The 22444-nt window shown below is 46.3% G+C and overlaps 1 protein-coding gene across 3 annotated transcripts in view; it reads right to left on the reverse strand.

The window, feature by feature from the left end:
- Window positions 1–70: 70 nt before the first annotated feature.
- The window catches only part of SMC1B (structural maintenance of chromosomes 1B), an 86335-nt gene continuing 63961 nt past the window's right edge, over window positions 71–22444 (reverse strand). The window contains exons 20-25 of one of the 3 annotated variants that reach the window (XM_066590206.1): window positions 19796–19952; window positions 16439–16593; window positions 11710–11861; window positions 7107–7176; window positions 3603–3713; window positions 71–354 (exon numbers count right to left, since the gene is read on the reverse strand). In XM_066590206.1, the coding sequence (XP_066446303.1) occupies window positions 265–354; window positions 3603–3713; window positions 7107–7176; window positions 11710–11861; window positions 16439–16593; window positions 19796–19952 (735 nt within the window). In that variant the 3' untranslated portion in view covers window positions 71–264. Of the gene's footprint in view, window positions 355–3602; window positions 3714–7106; window positions 7177–11709; window positions 11862–16438; window positions 16594–19795; window positions 19953–22444 lie in introns of those variants that run through there. The other 2 variants (XM_066590208.1, XM_066590209.1) reach the window with 2 other exon arrangements.

The raw sequence follows: 22444 nt of genomic DNA on the forward strand, positions 1-22444 counted from the left end.
TTGGACTTCAGGCGCCCCCTACAGGTACCTGTTAATGATAAGTAAATGAAAACAGAAGTTTTTGTTTGCTCATAAATTTAATTTTGTTCAACAGAAATAGTTACAACGAGAGAAAACGGTCAGAAATAAGAAGTAGAACAATATATGTAACAGCGGAACAACTCGTTCCAGAATATCAACAAATATGCAGAACTCTGCCGCAGAGAATGGCAGCAAACATAAAGTGACTGCACTGCGGCATTCAGCAGCGGGCAGCGGCGGAGCCTACGATCCCGTGTCAGAGGCCTCCTCCTCCTCATCATCATCTGCATACACAGTGAGATCCAGAGTCAGCACTTGGCTGCATAATTCTTCCTGTTGGGAAGAGAAAACACAAAATATAATTGAAACTTTGAATGGCGTCTATTTGCATACAGATTTAGCAAAGTTTAACTTGACTTGTCACCTTAAGAACACGATCAGCGCCACAAGTGGTTTACTCTCTCAATAGCTTTTAGATGGCTCAAGATAACAACAACTTGTTGCAGAAAGTTATCAGTCAAGTTAAACTTGGCTACAGCTGTACATTCTTCACCAAGGAAATCCCGTACTATATAAACACGAGAGCATACATAGAAGTCACAGCGGACACTGACGACACTTCAGCTGTTGTAGAATTTGTTTTTCTCGAAGGGAAGGGGTCAGCAGTTTTTATCTGCGTGAACCAACAGCAGCATTTGATAAATGGAGCATCTACCTATACAACAAGAATGGCGCTATGATCGTGGGTGAGAGCATGCCTGACCATGTGAACAGTCCTGGGTGGCTGGTAAATCAGACAGAGCGGTCCAGTAGGCCAGCCAATGTCTGCTAGTTGAATGTAAGAGCTCCCACCCACTGACGATATTTTCTTTCTTGCGCGGCGAGAGCACGAGAAAAATCTCACATCGCAGCACAAGAAAGACGCTGGTATAGAACCGGCATATCGCAAATGGTTTCAATGGGGCTAGCGACAGCAGCGCTAGCCCATTGAAAACATAGGGAGAATGCAGCGGACTTCTGCCACAGCTGTGACAGAAGTCCGCGGCATTCTATCCCATTGCTTTCAATGGAATCGGCACTAGTGCTTAGCTATTGGCTGAGCACTCAGGCAATGACACATAGCCCTTAGCTATTTGTGAATGAATAGCTAAGATATAGCTATTCATGAATGAATAGCTAAGGGCTATGTGTGATTGGCTGAGGGCTCAGCCAATAGCTAAGCAGTAGCTTCTATTGGCTGAGCCCTCAACCAATTTGCACAGCCCTTTCAGGAGGTGGGGAGTTTTAAATTCCAGACGGCTGAAAGAGCTTCATAGCAGTATCGGGGAGCCAGCAGGAGGACGCGTCTGAGCGCAGGAGAGGCGAGTATGAGGTTTTACATTTTTTTTTCACACTTTTGGCAGATTATCGGGGAAGGGCTTATATTTCAAGCCCTTCCCCGATAATCATTCCGCATGGCTTGCAGAAAGCAGTGCTTTCAATGGGATCAGCAGCAGTGCCGATCCCATTGAAAGCAATGGAATAGAATGCCAGGGACTTCTGCCACAGCTGTGGCAGAAGTCGCCGGCATTCTCCATCTCTCTTCAATGGGGCTAGCGCTGCTGCCGCTGGCCCCATTAAGCAGACTGGCGATATGTCGGCGTGATGCCGATTTTTTTCTCGCACTGCGATGCGAGACTTTAACTTAAGAATCGCATCGCATTGGAGAAAATATCGCCAGCGGGTGGGAGCCCTAAAGCTGAAAAGGCCACCCCGCTAGATGTATCGCTGTGATACCTTGTGCCTGCGCCATGAGATCGGACATCAGCGTGTGCGCAGATAAACTGTCCCTTCCGTGGGCAGAATCCTAAAGTTTATCTGCACGCGCGCCAATTTCACAGGCGCAACATTTCACAGCAATGCATGGATGATGCTTACGTCACCATCTGTCAGAGGCAAGCCATCTGGCTTTACAGGTAGCAGACACTGTCTGGCCAGCCCACAGAACCGCTGGGCCTGATTTACATGCCATGTGGGAGCACTGTGAATGTTGCAGTTGCGCTGCTGAATGGAGAAGGAAGAGGGCACCGAGGATGAGGATCCTCACCACCCTCGAAAAAAAAACAAGGAGGCAGAAGGCGAAGAGAAAGAAGAGGGGAGCCCCGCACCTTTGATAAGTATCCCGTCCAAGTACAGGAGCAGCCCCCTTAGGTAAACTGGAAGAAGTAACCTGCCTTTGTATAGGGAGAGTGGTCCAAGACAGGGCTTCACTATGGCTCGTTGGTCAAACTAACGTTGAACGCGCTTCTTCTGAAGGTCGGGCCTGCGACAAACTGGGTAAATTCTAGTCTGTTCGCTGTCTTCAGTGGGGCAACAGGAAGAGTGTAATGCCATCAAGAATCCAGAAGGACAAACAACTGAAGGCAAAAGGAAGAAGTCTGCTTTCCATGGACACAAAGCTAAAACGGATTAGCTTGGTGCGGAAGAGCTAACACTTTTTTGCTTAGTGTCCGCCTCCTAGTGGCAGTTGCTATACGCACGGTCCCAAGCTGTATTCCTCAGTGCAACGGACGAGAAATATGAAACTTCATCATCTTTTTCAAACCGCTGTTCAGGTGTGCATGAGGATGACAGCGTGATCCAAGATCCTCCTGCAGCGGAGGTGTGCACTGTAATGTTCTCAGCAGATTAGGTGTGTATTATGATGGTGTGATATGATAATCTGCAGCAGTCTGGGTGTATTATTGTGATGTTCTGCAGCAGCTGGGACACCGTACTGAATAACACACACTGCAGCACTTGGCACAGGAGAAGGAACTTCCTCTGGAAGTAATCTGTGACGGCTTCTGCAGGGTGAGAAACAGAGTTCGTTTAGCGTCGATTATCGTCACATTTTTACAGAGGACGACCTTTCTGGGCGCAGACGCCGGATAGGTCGCCCTAGCGATAATCGTTCCTATGCTTGATGTTCAGGTGTCCCGTACAGCCCCCCGCAATGGGATAGCAGGGAGCCATGTGGGTGTCATGGCAGCCGGGGCCTTCTGAAAGGTCCCAAGGCTGTCATGGCAGAATTCCTATGAAGCCATGCCCGTGGGGTGGCTTGATAGGCTGCCTGCCAGATTGCAGTATGATGTATTGCTATGGCGTTATACCAGCTAAAATAATACCATCAGGGGTATCCCTGCTGAGAACTCCGCGTCCGGCGCTGATAAGGCTCATCACACTCAGATTGTTCTTCACTGCAGCTAGACTGCGTATTTTTGCCGCTCTGCATGCTGCGGATCTGCACACGGATCTGTGCGGATTTGAAATCCTTCTGAACACAGCAATGTGAATTTCCCATTTGAATGAATGGGATGTGCTGGTTTTGGCGCGGATTTGATCCGCTGTGTGAACATACTACAATAAGAAACATTCAGGGTCTTCAAAACAAATAAAACCTTCAATAAAAATTCTACATCAATTTATCTGATAAATGCAAAAACCCTGTAAAATGAATCCCTTGTCCACTTCGAAGTGTTGGGAGTTTGCTCTATGACTGCGGCCATATTTTCGAACACACGGGCCGCTCTGTGCTCCTGCATGTGGACAACCATCTTTACCTCTGTACACACGCCAATTAACGCATCTGCCTTGGAATAAAACGCCTCTTTTAGAGAAATCACCACCATCTGGAACTGCTCCCTGGACTGCTCTCTGATGTAGCTGGTGACCTGCAAGCAGATGATGGATCACTATGGCTTTACGCACGCTGCACCCACATGTACATTGGGAGTTACATCACGTTGTGACTGCCCGACATATGCCAAAGGCATGTTGGCATATAATGTATACCGCAGTCTAATGGTAGACCTCTGGATGGATTTTTACAGCAGACTGTATACAGCATGTAAAAGGGAGCGTTCCCAGCGGTTTCCCTACACTGAAACAGCACAATGATAGAACCCCTAAGGGAAGTAAAAGGAAGCGGTCACTGCCAGCAGTGAAGCAGATACCCCTCCGGTGTCCGTCTGACAGAGCTTCTCTTATATTTGAAGTAGTACAGAGTAATCAACTACCTTATTCTATAGTCCAAATACAACTGCACCGAGCGGACCCCTGGTCAAAGGGACACTAAGAGGGTCTGTTTCACTAATGACCGTGGATGGTTTAGTGTAGTTTCTGTTTCAGAGTTCCGGCGCAGTGATGCTTTCAGCACCCGTGACTGAACCCCCCAGACGGAATCCTACAGCGTAGTGAAAACACTGAGAACGCTCCCCAAGCCCAATAGGACACCCTTTTGGCCTTCATCAGATGTTTGAAGGCCGTTGGATACATTCGACATAAGAACAAGGAGCTTTACCGTCTCATATGGCAAACAGACGCTGAAAACACAGAGCGAAGCACAAGTCTGGACACACCTGTTTAACCCCTTAAGGACGCGGCCTATTTTGGCGTTGAGGACCAAACGATTTTTGGTATTTTTTCATCTCCATTTTTCAACAGCCATAACTTTATTATTTTTCCGGCGACGCGGCCGTATAAGGGCTTGTATTTTGCGTGGCGAACTGTAGTTTTTATTGGTAACTATTTTTGGGTACATTGACTATATTGTAAAACTTTTATTATTTTTTTTTTATGATCGTAGGGAGGGAAAACGCATCGATTCTGCCATAGATTTTTTTTTTTTTGAAGAAGCGTTAATCATGCAGCATAAATGACACAATACATTTTTTTCCGCGGGTCGGTACGGTTACAACGAGACCAAAATTCTTATATATTTTTTAGGTTTTTCCACTTTTCCACAATAAAAACCCTTTTTTGGGAAATTATTATTTTTTTCTAAAATCGCTGCATTCAAAGTCCTATAACTTTTTTATTTTTCCATGGGCGGAGCTCTGTGAGGGCTGATTCTTTGCAAGACGAGCTGTAGTTTTTCATTGCTACCATTTTGGGATACATACGTTTTTTTTATCACTTGTATTGCGCTTTTTGGGAGGCAAAATGCTAAAAATTAGCATTTTGCCTCAGTTTTTTAGCGTTTTTTTTAAAACCGCTTCTTGCCGTGCAGGATAATAAGCATGTACAATTTATTGTACGCATCGTTACGGACGCATCGATACCAAATATATGGAATTTTTTTAATGTTAATATGAGAAAAAGCATTAAAAAAAGTTTTTTTTAACTTTTTTTTAACATTTTTATACATTATTTTGCTCTTTTTTTTTTTACACCATCTATGTCCCTCTGAGGGACTTACACAGCAGGACTGCAGATTGCTACGATAAGGCATGGCAGAACTTCTCTCACTTATTATAGCGATCTTAGTCAATGGCAATACAGGACGCCGGTATCAGCCGGGCTCTCAGAACCAGCGCTCTCTCTGTGAACCCTTTCCCTGCTGCGATCTACTTAGATCGCCGCAGGGAAGGGGTTAACAGCAGGTGGGCGCATCTCCGATGCCATCCGCTGTCGCAGCGGGAGGCCGGTTACTAGTGACAGCCGGCTCCCGCTGCGGGATATCGCAAGATCTGCTATGATGTCCTGCTATCCCTATGACGTAAGGGTACGTCATTTTGTGGGAAGAACCCCGCTGCCATGACGTACCCTTACGTCATGGGGAGGGAAGGGGTTAAAAAAACGAAAAAAATATTCTCCTTATTATACCTGTGTGTGAAGTTATTGATTGAGAGGGAGGCTACATTTTTGGTGGAGGCTACGTTTTCCGTGGCCATTTCGAAATTTGCCATATTGAATTCAGCTCTGGTTTTCCAGATGGGGGTAATGTGAGATTTTAGTCTTGGCTAGACATTAGTTTTGTTTATCTTTAACTGTTTAGGGGTTAATTGCTTTACATGATGTGTCTGATATGTCCACCATTCTGCCGGGTTCACATATTAAACTTAATCTAGTCTTCATGAACACACTGATGAGCTGCAGGTGATCACAGCGCTGTACGAATCGCCACTTCAGGTGAACCATATTGACCATTTTTTACACCTACAGCAGGGACTTTAAATGGCCACAGAGATAAAAGTCCAAAGGTGTAAAGTCTGGTGAACTTCAAATCAATATACAGGAGGGTCAGCGGCACAACATAGAGGGAGACGCTACTTCTACCATCCTGTACGCTCAATTAAGGGATATAGACTTCTGATCCCAATTAACTCTATAGAAATATCAAAATATGGAGCAGCAGATGGGGTGCGTGTAAAAGGAGAATAGAATCCTCACATCTTATGACATGTCCTTTATTGTGTCCACAGCATACAGCAAGATTAGACTCTAATGGCAAATTACAAATGAAGACAAGCCACATTGAGGCCCAGTCGCCCACGCCTGCTTGTGTCTCCGGTTCTCCAACAAATGCGGTTTGTCTTAATTTGGTAATTTCCGTGTAGTGATTTGTGAAGGTCTGTATATGTGTTAGTTGTAGGTTTAGTTTGGCATAGGCTCGACAGTCGAATCTTGCTGTATGCTGTGGACACAATAAAGGACTTGTCTTAAGATGTGAGGATTCTATTCTCTTTTTACACGCACCCATCTGCATATTTTGATAAGTCTGGTGACCGTGGCAGCCATTTTTACCGGACCTCTACGCCCAATCCAGTGACCAGGTAATTGCAGATCCTTCCCATTTGAAATACTTGAGCTGAATTCAATATGGCGGATTTCAAAATGGCCCCCAAAAAAGTCTCTTTCACCAAGAAAATGCAGCCTCCCTACCGATTAATACTTTCACACTTTTGGAAGTCAAATCTCTCCTAATTTCACCAGTTATAAGGGTGTGTCCAGACTTTGGCCTCGCCCTGTATAGTGTGAATGCTGCCTAATAAGGAAAAAAAAAATCTATTCAAGTAAATTCGATAGTTTTTCATTTCCTTGTACCAATTTCTGAGAAGGCTGTATACTACCAATGTGATCAAACATACAACACATTGCAGTGCGAGGATTCAAGACCGGACAAGAAATCTGAGCAAAGTCCAGAACAATGGTGGGCAACTCCTCCAAGTTCCCAGCGTCTGGCCAGCTTTACTCACATTGGCAGACTCTTAATCTCCCAATATTCCCTCAGACGTGACTTCAGTGTAAACCGTGGGATACTTCATTGGTGAAAGGGGACTTACTTTGCCAATGTTACTGTTGTCCAACGCTGCATCGACTTCATCTAAAATGAAGAATGGCGCAGGCCGAAAGCTAAATGCAGAAAGGAAAATATCAGTAGAGTTTGTAGAGAAGTATACAGATATATCCTGACAGAATTTAACCCTTTAAGAATGCAGCCCCTTTTTTTTAATTTTTGGTTTCTCCTCCCCACTTTCCATTAATGCAGCCATCTGAGGGTTTGCTTTTTTGCAGGTTGAGCTGTATTTTCAGCGGTACCATGGAATGTACTGAAAAACTTTTTAAAACTTGTAGGTGGAGTTAAATGGGAAAACAAACATGCAATTTTGCCATATTTACGGCATGCGGACATCGCCTTAGTCTGCGGGTCAGTACAATCATCACAGCATTTTGCTGTACTTTTAAAAATAAAATGGCAAAAAAGATATATATATTGGATTTTTACCGACGCGGCGAGAATAAATGTTTGAGGTTTTGTTTTGTTTTCTTATTCTTATAAATTTATTTTTTTGTAATAAAAAAATGAGACTTTTGCCCTTACCGTAAAATTTCTCTTGTCTGTTGGGGGACACGGCTCGCACCGTATAGCTACTGCCACTAGGAGGCAGACACTAAGCAGAAAAATCCTCCTGCTACCTGCACTAAGCTAATCCAGTTTGTATGCGAGCAGTAGGAGAAGCAGAGTAGAATATGACAAAGGTACAGCGGACAGTCCAACATATAAAGCATTAACAATTAATCCGTAACACATCAGAGAACCATGCGGAACCAGGAGGGAGATATTAGACAAGGCCCAGAAAAGAAACGGGCCGACTGCCATCTCCCCAATGAATGAGACGACAAAGAGATTTTGCTGGAAGCACAAAAATCTCATTTTCTCAACCAAGTCATTGGGGGATACGGCTCGGACCGTGGCAGTCCAGGACGGTGGGAAAAAGTTACACTAGACTTACCGGTAATCAGTTTTTCGGGAAGTCTCCATGACAGCACCACCTGGGATCGCCTCCTCCTGCTAGGACAAGTTTAAAGCTCCCCCCCTCCCTCAGTGTTTTATAATAGTCCAACAGGGGCAGGAGGCCAAATAAAATAACTACATATAACGGTATGCCTAATAGCAGAAAAAAAAAGTATTTTGGGGGGGAAATGTACGGGTGCTGTCATGGAGACTTCCCGAAAAACTAATGACTAGTTAGTGTAACCTAACTTTTCCCTAACGTCTCCAGGACAGCCCCACCTGAGACGTACCAACTAAAGTTCATCAGGGTGGGACTACGGCCAGAGGACTTTATGACCGAAGGCCAGATCCAGATACATACGAATATCCCATCTATAGGGTTTCGTAAAGGTATGCAGTTCTTTCCAGACCGCTGCTTTGCATATCTGCTCTACTGCAGAGGATCGGTCTGCCCAAGATGTGGTAGAATGCTCCGGGCGGTTTTATCTAGAGCTATGTAGGCCTCTGTGATGGCTAGGCGGATCCATCCACTGTAGCTATAGAGCTTTTAGCACCTTATTTCTCCTTATTGGGACCAAAGAACTAAATGAACAGGTCATCATCCTGCCTCCACTTGTGGAGCTGAAGTATTGTAGCACCGCCGTCCCGACGTCGAGGCAGTGAAAACGCTTTTCTTGGTCATTTTAAGGGTTATTACAAAACATGGGAATTATTATGTCCAGCGACCGATTGAAAGGTGATGCTACCTTGGGTATGAAGGATGGATCTAGCTTAAAGATAATCTTATTTTCAGTGACTCGGCAGGACGGATGGCAGATGGATAAGGCCTGGAGTTCGCTTATTCTTCTTGCCGCAGTGATGACCACCATTGAATCTATGGGTTTAAATGGAGCTGAAGATAGGACTCCAAGTACCCAATTCAGGTTCCATTCAGGGACTAGGGTGACGATTCTGGGCTTTAACACGTCTGCTGCCTTCAGGAATCTATAAATTCAACTTACTTCAGAAAGCCTTGTATCACAGAAAGCACTAAGAGCTGCTTCTTGGCCACTTAGCATGCTAAGAGAGAGGCCCATGTCTACGCCTTCCTGGAGGAGTTTTAGGATTGCCGTTATATCAGGGGGGAAAAAAAATGAAGAATTTTTCTCCTGGCTCCCAAACTGCCAGGAATTCTCAGCAACTTGAGGACTAATTGCTGACTCTCTGGGACCAGGATCCCTGGAGGTATAGATCCTCTATGTGAGCGCCCCAGCCCTGGGTGCTGGTATCTGTTGTAATGCATGTTACTGGAGCCTGTAGCCAGTGAACCCCCCCGAGAGGTTTGTGGCAGACAGCCACCAATGTAGGGATGCCTTCACTGCGTTTCCTATAGGCATCTTTTTGTCCAGTGGGGACTGTTTCTTGTCCCAGGCGAAGAGGATTGTCAGGGAGATTCCATTCCCAAGTCAGGACGACCTCAGATTCCTCGTGGGAAGGAAAGACCTTAAGGAAATGTTTTAGATGTCTCAAAGAGACTCTCCCTGCGGATGCTTCTGGATCCGCATCTTTCACCTGCTGGGTGTCCTTCACAGCAATGATCAAACTATCGACTAAAAAGGATAGTTTTGACGATTGTTCCTCGTCTAGATCCGACTTAGAGGGAGACTCAGACGCCTTGCCTTCCGAGTGAGTCTCGTCCATGGAGGAAAAGTTCAGAGCGCGTCCAAGTGGGAGCGCAAGGATGCTGGCGAATAGAAGGAATGTGTCGTGAGTGAGATGGCCTAGGCTGCTTCCTAGGTCTGTACTAAGGTCCAGGACTGCAAGAGACATGGCACGCGCCCATTCTTGTTCAGCGGCTTACAAGGCTGTAACTGGGAGAGAGCCAGTAGGCAGATTGCTAGAAGCCTGTCTCAATGGGAAGCAGTCAGAGCAGAGCGGTTCTGACTGCCCTAATGAAAATGTGGTGTGAAGGTGAGAGCAGGCAAAGTGCGTGACTCTGGCTGTAGCCTGTCTGGAGCATTCTGCTCTGGGGTCAGACATGGTGCTATAAGTGCTCTGCAGAATGGGCACAGACAAAGAGGAGCTAGCCACCAGACAGAGCTTACCCTATCCCGTGCTGGTGGTCCCAGGCCTCACTACTGTGAGAAGAAGAGCCACGAAAGGTACCACAGATCTTAGCAGATGAGAAGAGATTTTGCTGACATCAGGAGGAAAGATAAAAGCACCTGAAGATGGGCTTTAACCTGACCTGGGAAGCATGGGAGCCAATGGAAGCGCAGGAAAAGGGCGCCCAGAGCGGTGAGTGGAGGATTCCCCAGGAAGTATCTCCTACCTGCAGGGAGCCATGATAGGTTGGAGGGAGCCCATGAGCCCACCCCTCTATGGGCAGCCAACAAACAAGGCTCTACTTAGTAAGCTCACCGCTGTAACTCACATCCAGTGGATGAGATAGAGAGAAGTTAGAAGTAAGGACGGGAAGGAGGGAGAGAATACTTACGTCACAGTGAAGTATACTCCTCCATCCATAGATCTGACTCCTATACTCCAGCAGCGTACGCCTCAGTGCTCGCCTATCCTTTATAATGGAAGTGCTCTTGTGTGTGTGTGTGTGTGGGGGGGGGGGGGACACCATGGCTGGCGGTTCACTTTCAAATTGGTGTTCGACCGTTCCTCATTTTCTGCTGAGGGTCGGACATACATCAGTGTGGCTGGCTCCACGTTGTTAGCCCTCCTCAGTGGGGTAACAAGGTGCATATAGTGCCTACCCTGTATTCCCGAAGATAGTCGCAGAAAAAGGACTGAAAATCGGTAACGGAAAGGCCTGCCTACTATGGACACTAAGGAAAAACGAATTAGCTTGGTGCCTGCAGGAGGGGCTAACACTTAGAGTCTGCCTCCTAGAGGCAGTAGCTATACCCACAGTCAGAGCTGTGTCCCCAATGACACAGACGAGAAACATTTTTCACTAATTCCACATTTTCTTTTCTCTCCATAGGGAACTTGGGATAGTCTGAATGCTTATACCATACACTGCATTATGTCAATATTACAATATATAGTATTTCTGCTGGCATTATATTAGGACAGGCCACAGGCGTGTCCTATTAGGCAGAAATACACGGCTGCCCTGGGGGGCTTTAATAAGACCTTTGGCTGTCATGACAACCAAACGGCACCTCACGATCTCATCTCAGGGGCGGCCGCATAGGACCCCAAACTTAGATAAGGGCACTTAAATGCAGTTGTCAGAATTTAAAGCAGAATTTTATGAGTTAACAGCTGTGATCAGTGCCTACGCTGATGACGACTGTTGTTGCATGTCAGTTGGCAAAGATAGACAGTACATGTATGGGGCAGGATAGGCCTCTGATCCATACAAACCGTGACGCTGGAGGGCATACAGGTATGCCCAAAAGTGTAAACGGGTTAAAGCTCCATTTTCCACAAAAAACAACTCCAAACCCCCTGTAGAGACAAATGCTAATAATGATTCTGGTTGCCTGCAGCTGCCATTATGGGGGGCTTACTGTATACCGTATTATTGATTTCAATGTATAAAAAGTAAGCTCCCACTAAATACAGTTACACTACAACAAATGTCCTCTCATGTTATAGGTGGAACTACCTTATGTGCATTGGAATGCACATATCAGTTCATCAGGCCTTCCTACCTGTGAATAGCAAATACCAGGGCAAGTGCAGCCACAGATTTCTCTCCTCCAGATAAGTTGTCCATCGGCATAAAGCGCTTTCCTGGTGCGACACAATTATAAGCAATCCCATCAAGGTACGGTTCTTCGGGATTTTCAGGACTAAGAAAGGCCTAAGTAGAATAAGATGTAGAACTTTTAACTTACAGAATGCATTGTACTCAGAAATACTCACACTGCATCAATCATAGGAGCTGGACGATGAATGAAACCATACAAATAGGTACTGCCTACTACACTCTGTAAAAACAAAACAATCCAGCCCCTAGAAGAAGTTGTCATTGTTCACGTCAAAACTTAGCATGCGGTTCCATCTCAGGCAGATATACAAATGATGAGAGTTGTGGTGATTGGTTGGTTGGTCTTGTTACTGGAGACCCTAAACGTGGCTCCCCCTTGGCCTATACAAGGCTCTCGGAGGCTCCTTGTGTGTAGTGGCCTCTTCTTCCACTTATAGAGCTTGTTGGCCACTAGGCGCCTCTACGACTCAGAGAAGAGATTTCACCCCGGGGGGGGGGGGCGCATTGTTGGGGTGTGAGAAGCTGGATGGTCGTATCAATGAATTGTCCCCGGCCATTCTGTCCAGCCTGTTAGGAGGTGTTGGGGCCAGTGGATGTATGAGGGCACACAAGGCGACTGGGCAGACTCAGGACGCCCCCTACAGACCACCAGTACACAGGAGCGTCTGACCAGACGTTTAGGAGGTGTTGGGACTAGTGGATGGGGGCACACAAGACGACCGGGCTCAAGACCCCCGACAGACCACCAGTAGAGAGGAGCGTCTGACCAGACTGTTAGGAGGTGTTGGGACCAGTGGATGGGGGCACACAAGGTGACGGGGCTCAGGACGCCCCCTACAGACCACCAGTAGAGAGTCTGACCAGACTGTTAGGAGGTGTTGGGACCAGTGGATGGGGGCACACAAGGTGACTGGGCTCAGGACGCCCCCTACAGACCACCAGTAGAGAGTATGACCAGACTGTTAGGAGGTGTTGGGACAAATGAATGGGGCACACAAGGTGATCGGGCTCAGGACGCCCCCTACAGACCACCAGTAGAGAGGAGTGTCTGACCAGACTGTTAGGAGGTGTTGGGACCAGTGGATGGGGGCACACAAGGTGACCGGGCTCAGGACGCCCCCTACAGACCACCAGTAGAGAGTATGACCAGACTGTTAGGAGGTGTTGGGACAAATGAATGGGGCACACAAGGTGATCGGGCTCAGGACGCCCCCTACAGACCACCAGTAGAGAGGAGTGTCTGACTAGTCTGTTAGGAGGTGTTGGGACAAGTGGTTGTGTGAGGGCACACAAGGTGATCGGGCTCAGGACGCCCCCTACAGACCACCATTAGAGTGAAGTGTCTGACCAGACTATTAGGGGGTGTTGGGACCAGTGGATAGGGGAACACAAGGTGACCGGGCTCAGAACGCCCCCTACAGACCACCAGTAGAGAGGAGCGTCTGAGCAGACTGTTCGGAGGTGTTGGGACCAGTGGATGTGTGAGGGCACACAAGGTGACCGGGCTCAGAACTGTTTGTCATTTAGTCACTTACAATGAACTATAATCGCTCAGATTGAGTGATCTGAATGATGATCAGGCCGTCCTACGGAACAAACGTATCTTCATGTCCTCTAAAGGGTCTACAAATCAGTGTCAATAAAACATAAAAAAAATACAGAATTTACCTACAAAAACCCTTTTTAAATGAATAAAATACCAAAAGAAGTTTCCTTCCAATGTTACAATGCAGTCAAATGATTTTCTTTGAAAAAAAGGTAATTTTGTTCTAAAGTAGTAAAAAATAAAAATATCTGTACAAACTCGGTATTGCAGTAATCGTGCAGATCCAGATAACAATGGGTTTTTTACTAAATGGTGTAAGCCATGAAAACAATACCCAAGTTTCTGGAGGGATTCTTCCATCATCCCCCCTCCTTCTTATAAGAAAACCCCTTGATATAATTTCAAAGGGAACCTGCGAAGTCCTCTAAGCTGTCAGGTTGTCGGCAGCAGGGTATACTGACAGACATGCTGATTTCAGCGGTCTGTTACTTACACCATTCGGTTTAGTGGTTTTGTAAATCTTACTTTTGAAACTTTGCTGGGACGGACTGGAGAGAATTCTAATAAAGCGCACGTATATTCATATAAGTACCCCACTCTCCTCGCAGATCCTGATTGGCAGGTCCCTCTGTGTTACAGTGCATACAAAGGGACCTGCCATTTAGCATCTGGAAAGAGGAGGTGGTAGGAGGAGTGTGCATATATGAACATACAGCTTCACTGAACTCCTCACCACTCCAGCCCTGCAAAGCTTCAAAAAGTAAGATTGACAAAACCACTAAACTGATCGGTATAAGTGACAGACCACTGAAATCAATGTGTCTGTCCTACATCCTGCTACCTGTAGCCTGGGTGGCTTAGTGGAGAGAACAGGTTCCTTTCATTAGTTCTCTATAAGCTGGTGACTGGTATAGGCTGTCGGCAGAACATGGGCACCATGTATGCCAGCTTGTACTCACCGAGGGGCATTATGACACCCCCTACCTATAGGGTGCAGCATAAGGTTTCTGGATTCTGCTGGACCATACCTGCATTCTAAATCCCAGCAGCTTCGCCGACTCCTGGCAGATGACTGACTGTTCTTGACACCAAGGCTGGACAATTATTTGAATCAATGTCTTTAATTGCCATTTTACTAAGGTGCAATTCAGACTTTTGTCAGAATTGTGAAATTGGTATTAGACCCTGTGTGCTTGGCCAATATCAGGCCGAGGGGAAGTGGGGTGTGCAGGATGCTGGGGAATGTAGTAGTGTACTGGATGGTGATGAGCCGGAAGACAGTGCAATTATCAAACATAGCGCTGAGCCTCACCCATCAGCATTAGGCTTGTGCAGCATATAAGATTACCACTGATTGGCTGAGTCTTGACCAATTAGTGCTATGTTTGATTCCTGTATTGCCGCATCAGTGATTGTACAGCTACAGGACTGCAGAGGAGAAAACAGCTGTGTAGCTGCAGAAGGTGGTCATGGGGGCTGTGATGTGTGTGCGTGAGGGGAAATAGTATACAGAGGCTGTGATGACCATGTATAGGGGATGTGATAAGATGGGGAGGGAAGTATACGGGGGATGTGATAAGATGGGGAGGGAAGTATACGGGGGATGTGATAAGATGGGGAGGGAAGTATACGGGGGATGTGATAAGATGGGGAGGAAAATATATATAGGGGATGTGATAAGATGGGGAGGGAAGTATGAAGGGGATGTGATAAGATGGGGAGGGAAGTATAAAGGGGATGTGATAAGATGGGGAGGGAAGTATAAAGGGGATGTGATAAGATGGGGAGGGAAGTATAAAGGGGATGTGATAAGATGGGGAGGGAAGTATAAAGGGGATGTGATAAGATGGGGAGGGAAGTATAAAGGGGATGTGATAAGATGGGGAGGGAAGTATAAAGGGGATGTGATAAGATGGGGAGGGAAGTATACGGGGATGTGATAAGATGGGGAGGGAAGTATACGGGGATGTGATAAGATGGGGAGGGAAGTATAAGGGGGATGTGATAAGATGGGGAGGGAAGTATACAGGGGATGTGATAAGATGGGGAGGGAAGTATACAGGGGATGTGATAAGATGGGGAGGGAAGTATACGGGGGATGTGATAAGATGGGGAGGGAAGTATAAAGGGGATGTGATAAGATGGGGAGGGAAGTATAAGGGGGATGTGATAAGATGAGGAGGGAAGTATACGGGGGATGTGATAAGATGGGGAGGGAAGTATACAGGGGATGTGATAAGATGGGGAGGGAAGTATATGGGGGATGTGATAAGATGGGGAGGAAAATATATATATGGGATGTGATAAGATGGGGAGGAAAATATATATATGGGATGTGATAAGATGGGGAGGGAAGTATAAAGGGGATGTGATAAGATGGGGAGGGAAGTATATGGGGGATGTGATGGCTATCGACGTGGATAGAAAGATGGAGGACAGCACCAGGTATACTTCTTGCTGTGCACAAGATTGCACTGTAATAGACCACGTTTAGTAAAAACAGCATAAAAGGAAGTCCTGGATGCGGTGACCCTTTTCTGTATATGCACATGGATAGGTCATGCGGTCTGTGATGACAGGTGTGTTTGTACATGGTGGACTGTAACGAGTGGGAGAAGTGGCCCCTCATTCTTCATGTGTTTATAACTAATCGCTGTGCATACGATTCCCTCATGTATAACAATCAGTGGCACCTCATACTTATACATAAGGGAATCGCATGCACAGCAGTTCCTTGATAAGTAGCAATAACTGAAACGGTCCTATTTAATTCTGATAATCCGTATACACTAAGGAAATGCTCTGTATGCAATTCACTTGCAAAGATAATGTGTCTTGGCATTTTAGCTTGTTGGCAATAAAAAAAGGAATTAAGATTAAAATTATAATTCAAAGCGAATAAAAAAAAATCAAGATATAAATTTTAGGCCAAATTCCCCGGCCCTGGTTCACAGCAGTCTGTATTCCTTCAGCAGGCCGCCATATACAAGTCTGCAGCCTACTGAAGGAGTCTCAGGGAATCGGAATGCTTCATACGGGACATTCTGATCTACATTTTCAGGATTATTTGCTCCTCTTATTCACTTTAACATAACTGAATGCAGTAACTTGAAATTCGGCAAACCTGAGCGCTGGCATTCCTGCTGAGCTTCTTGTAGATCTCATCGATAACTACAGAAACATGTTCAAAACACTGGCTAAAAAGCTCATATCTCCTCTGCTTCACCTGCTCAAACTCCTTCCTACACAGACTCGCCTTCCTTCTGCTGTCCTCAAAAGCTATGAGAAACATAAATAAGAGTGGAAGTGTGAGACTTGCTACATGGCGACTAACCTTCATTGTACGGTAGGACATTTCACAGCTACAGGGTTACATGTTTCAGGTTTCCATTTAACCCCTTAAAAGGGTCATCTGAGTTATTTTATGTTACAACCCCTTTCCTCATGCAGTAACATAACTAACCAGCATGTACTTACCTCTCGCCGCTGCTTGGTCCTCCGCTCACATGGTTTACTGGCAAGCGATGTCACAGGCTGCTGCAGCCAGAGCTGAGCGATCAATCACTGAGCTCTGTCATAAACCGCAGCAGCCTAGGAATGAATTCCCAGCAGCACTGCAACGATCCTCCAATAGAGTTAGGCAATAAAGCTGCAAACGCCAGTAAAGGAGCCCAAACCAGACGGGCTCCACAAATGCAGTCCAGACAAAAGTAGTAGTAACCGGCAGCAGACGGGAATGTTGAAAGATGCAAAAACGTTTATTTACCCCATTACAGCAAAATGTAGCGACGTTTCGGTCAAGGAGACCTTCCTCAAGCTAAGCTTAGCTTGAGGAAGGTCTCCTTGACCGAAACGTCGCTACATTTTGCTGTAATGGGGTAAATAAACGTTTTTGCATCTTTCAACATTCCCGTCTGCTGCCGGTTACTACTACTTTTGTCTAAACCGCAGCAGCCTGTGACCTCCTCTAAACCGGCTGAGGCAGCAGGTAAACATGATATTAGAGGGGAGACCCGAAGCAGGACACAGCGGGGAGAGGCGAGTATACTGGTTAGTGATGTTACTGCACGGGGAATGGAGTTTTGACAGGAAAAAAAAAAACAACTTAGACAACCCCTTTAAGGACTGAGCCGTTTGTGGCTGAGGGTTTTTTTGTTTCTTCTCTGTTCACTCAAATTACTAACAGGCATTTCCAGAAGGCTGGACTGGGGACCTTCTTTAGACCCCGCTGCCATGAAAACCTATTGACATCCGGCGATACGGGTGTTTCAATGGGGTAATAGCTGAAGCTTTGCCCCCTCCTCTGTTAAACGGCTTAGATGTCAGTCATAGAGAGCAGGGTCCTGACCGTAAAAACACAACAAACAGTCACATGCAAGTAACGGTGCACCAAAATGTCATGGCGATTTTTAAAATCTCATTAGCGGTCTTTTACAGGGAATGTATGGCCACCTTTTTGCACCCCTTTCTGGAGCACCATAAGGTAGTGCCGTCACACTGATTACAGTGATATGTCTACTGGATGTATCTGTACAATAGCTTTAGAGAAACTTGCATTAACCCTTTCTAATCCAATTTGTATCCTGGTTTTCCTAGGGGGTTACTCTTTTTCTGCTGTTATACAACGGCGCTATCTGCTGGTTAAAGCCAGTACTGCATGAGGTGACACGTTGGATAGGCTCCGACAGCAGAGAGGCTGGCAATATACAGTAAGAGAACCCCTGACGGACGTCTTCCAACATTGGAGCTGTACAGCCTTAAATCATAATGTCTTCAGATGTCAGACAGTGGATTGGAAAGGGTTAAATCATAATAGCTTTAGAGGGCAGAAAGTGGATTGGAAAGGGTTAATAGCACAGAAACAGAAATAGTCCTGCATATTCATGAGCTGTAGGCTAGCCACACCCACCCCTCCCTCCGGCCCATGACTGGCAGCTCTCTCTAGGCACAATCATTAGCTGGTGGGTAAGATGGGTGTAGCTAGCCTGAATATAGAGGACTAGTTGCGGTAATCCTCTATACATGTGCTGCTACTTATAAAAGGCATGTGTCTCTTAACCTACTCCACCGCACACATATCACTGTAATTCGTGTTACTGGCACTACCTTGTGCTGCCCTCATCTAGGGGTGCAAAAACACGGTGACAGAGTCTTTTTCCATCTAAACATTTGCATGACAGTACATGACTACCTGTGCATATAGCATGCACCTACAGGGTATACCTATGGTAAGTTCTAACCACGATTTATTCCTCAACAGCCCGGAGTGCCTTTATTAGGCAGAGAGCTATCAGTATCTCCAGGTCAGCCTCGATGATCACATTGCTGGAGGTGAGAAGACCCTTTGCCTGCACCATGAGCACGGTTTCCTGATTGGTTCAGGAACTCCGCCTCAGCCAATCACAGTAATCTTTTGCCTGGAGGCGGGCTATTCAAGCCCTGTTACCAGGAAAAGAGTGCTCGCTCAGCGCTGAAGACTACCGGAGCACCGCAGCCAGCGAGAGGGACCCAAACGGCACCTGCTAGGTAAGTATTAAGACACCCCCCGAAAATAGGACACTGTGCCTCTTTTGGGGCAAAAATTAATATAAGACTGCATCTTATTTTTGGGGAAACACAGTAAGTCAGCAGTCTCCACAAGCACTGATAAGTAGAAGCTGCAGAAGAAAGTGCAAAATGTTTAATAAAGCATGCCTGAGCTTTCAACAAGTTTTCTTCGATACACCAGGTTCTCATTACCTGCTCATTTACTGCAGTTTGCACCATTTCATGTCTGTATGTCCTAATTTTCAGGTGGTCTTTCCTATTTTTCTGCTGCCCTGCTGTTTGCAATAAACTTTCAAGGAGGGGACATATAGCAAGCCTAGCATTCTGCTAGTAGTTCACTGTCCTGACTTGCCCTTATTACCCATGCTGCATTGCACTGTCTCTGGTCCAAATCAGCAGGGAGGCAGTATCTGAATGTAAACCCACTAAAATGTGCAAACAAATACACACTAACAACAGGAGAGGCAGATATTGTACAGATCATTATCAGTGTCTACAGATCTGTAAGCCTGCAGCCTGTCAGTGCAGGGGAGGTGCCTTTGAAGATAGTCCCTCCCAGCTGACTGTGGAAACATCTGTATCTTTCTTACTAAGGAAACTCTGTACCTAACAACAGACAGCGGATTGCAAATTAACTTTTTTAGAGATAGTAGTTAAGCAACACAATTTTTATGCAAGCATATTGCAGAAATGATGAGACTAAGAAGCTAGTAGATGAGCAAGAGTTGTCTGAAAACCTAACAAAACAAAGTCCCTTAACAAAAAAAAGTCAAATGGTAAAAATGATTGTCAGCCTAAAATATATGCATTTAAGTGAAAAAAATGGCTACCAAAAAGGAATACAAAGACTTTAAGGGGTTAAAGAAAAAAACAAGTCAAAAGTAATGTTCAAATGATTCTACCCTCACAATTGTGAGCATACGACTGACATTACCATTGATAGTTTCTTGTAAGCGGGCACTGGCGTTCTGAAATCTTTCAATAGCTTTTAAATTTGGAGCTGCTGTCTTCAGAAGGTTATTTTCATCCGCGATACATTCTTGACGCATCCTCATAAGTTCGGCAGAGATTTCATTTTCTGTCCTTAGGTTCTGTAACATGAAAAATTAATCAAGTAATAAATAAAATAATATAAAATAGGCAAATATTGTATTTTTTGTTAATATAAAATAATGTTCCGTCAGAATAGGAATGTGTATTAAAAATCACCAAGGGGTTCTCATTTTATACCAGATCTTTATGGGGCGGTGTCAGACCCCCGCACTCCTGCATGAGCTCAATCCTGCTATTTCTTACCACTGCAGGCTTTGTTTATGTCACGAAGGCACCGTACAGCCTGTAGCTTGGACATGCCCTGTTGTCGGACCCTATTGGTCCTCAGCGCTGTCTTTTCTGTCGATACTTTTTGGAACAGATATTTGACCCCCTTGCTTACGAAATGTTCCACCTAGGAATTTTGGTAAACTCACAGTTACTAAATGCCTTATTGCGCTCTTTTGGACACGTACTGCTCCACCTTCCGTTATAGACCTATATGCACGGATCATCTACCAGATTGAATACCTCCCCGCTTCCATCCACAACTTCACAAATTTAATTCCATTTAGATGTTGTGGGACTTTCAGTGTCCGCAAATTTATAACTCTTCATTATTGTAGTACTACTCTTCTATTTCCTCCTCCCCTAACCTCCTTTGGTGCGAGCCTTCCACCTCTCAATATGTCTTGCCATTCTTCAATAGACTTTTTACATCCGGCTTTAGTGGGCTTTAATCCCCAGGGCCGTAAAAATACACTCACTCTGGGGATTAAAGCCACGTGGGCTGTGGACGTGACAGCTCCATAGCCAAGATCTTCTCTGCTGTATGTAATCTCGTACCGTAGCGAGGGCGCACTTGGTATGTGGCTCTGGCCGACCCCTGTCCGCACGTCATCCTGGACACAGACACTGCGGTACGTCTGGCTGCAGGGAACAGCAGGGGATTACCGTCAGGCAAGGCTCAACCCGACAATGGCAGGCATGGGGAGCGATGAGTCCAGAGATTCCCTGTGCAAAGTACTCTTTCCAGTTGGAGGGTACCGCAGGTCTCAGCAAGCCTGGAGTAACACTTTCAAGAGTTTGCGCAGTGTTGTCAGTAAGGCGGGATATTCCCTGCTGGATCTTATCTTGTATTGTAGCGAGAGCCCACTTGGTATGTGGCTCTGGCCGCCCCTGTCCGTGTGTCATCCTGGACTCGGACACCGCGGTACAGCTGGCTGTAGGAAACTGCAGGAGGGACAACAATAGGGGAGCTACAGATAGGGAGGGCTCAACCCGGGCCGGAGCAGACACGGGGAGCGATGAGTCCAGCGACTCCTGTGAGAGTACTCCTTCTGGTATAGAAGGTACCACAGGTCTCAGCAACCCCAAATTTACTGAAGTGGATTGTGGGGAGAAAATCTGGGTTGGGAGGTCATGGGTGCATATGGAGTGGTCAGCATAACCATTAACAACCGCTGCATGCCAGCGAAAGGTGGTACGGCACCAGGCTATGACTCTGCAGCGTGACACAGACCGGCATCGCTGGACAGAGAGACGCGCGTTTGCACAGAACGAGGGCAGTGTAGCAGGACATCCCCCCTGCACGGCCATCATAACACCTGGGCCATGTGGCAGCTAACCTCAGCTGCGGACGGCATACTACCGCAGGCGGCATGAGCATTAGCATGCAGATGGCACAACACAAGCCACATGCGGCACAACACAAAACTTCAGGCGGCACACTACCAGCCGCAGGCAGGCGGCACAACACAGGACCGCAGGCGGCACACTACCAGCCACAGGCAGGACAACATTAACCGTAGGCGGCACAACACAAAACCGCAGGCAGGACAACTCAAGCTGCAGGCAGCAATAATACAAGCCACAAATGCACAAACACATGGGGACACCTTGTTATGTTCCGCACATCAGCAGACTAACAAAATAAAACCACATACCTCCCGACCAAGGTAGGGTGGCTTCCCGGCTCCAGCAGAGCTTCTCCCAACCATTGCCTCCATTTAGGAAGGGAGGGGATGCTGGACTGTAGGACAGGGGGGCTCTATGCCTGGCGGGTCACATCCATATTAGGGCTTGCATGTGCCGCCTTGTCTTCTGAGGGACGGGGCAGACAACAGAAGGTTAGCTCCATTCTGTTCGCCCTCCTCGGTGGGTTAAGAGGGAGAGTCCTGCCTCCCCGTTATTCCCTGGTCTTCCAGAAAAAGTTGAAGTCAAAAATAAAAGCTAAAAAAAAAAACAAACAGTCTCTGTAGGAGAGACAGTCTGCCTCCTATGACACTAAGCTAAAAACTGAGCTAGCATGATGCTTGTAGGAGGGTATAGCTAGTAGGAGGAGTGAACACTTTTATGCTTAGTGTAGCCTCCTAGTGGCAGAAGCTGTACCCAAGCTCTGACTGTGTCCCCCAATGATACAGACAAGAAAAAAAGTTTTAAGTTTCATCTTCCCTCACGGATCATATCCGTGAGGGGAGAAGAAATTACTTACCTAAAGCCCCTGCGCACACGTCTGTCACCAGTGTGGCGGACGCATGCACAAAAGCCA

Source organism: Eleutherodactylus coqui, chromosome 2 (genome assembly GCF_035609145.1).
Source record: "Eleutherodactylus coqui strain aEleCoq1 chromosome 2, aEleCoq1.hap1, whole genome shotgun sequence".
NCBI classification, from domain to species: Eukaryota; Metazoa; Chordata; class Amphibia; order Anura; family Eleutherodactylidae; genus Eleutherodactylus; species Eleutherodactylus coqui.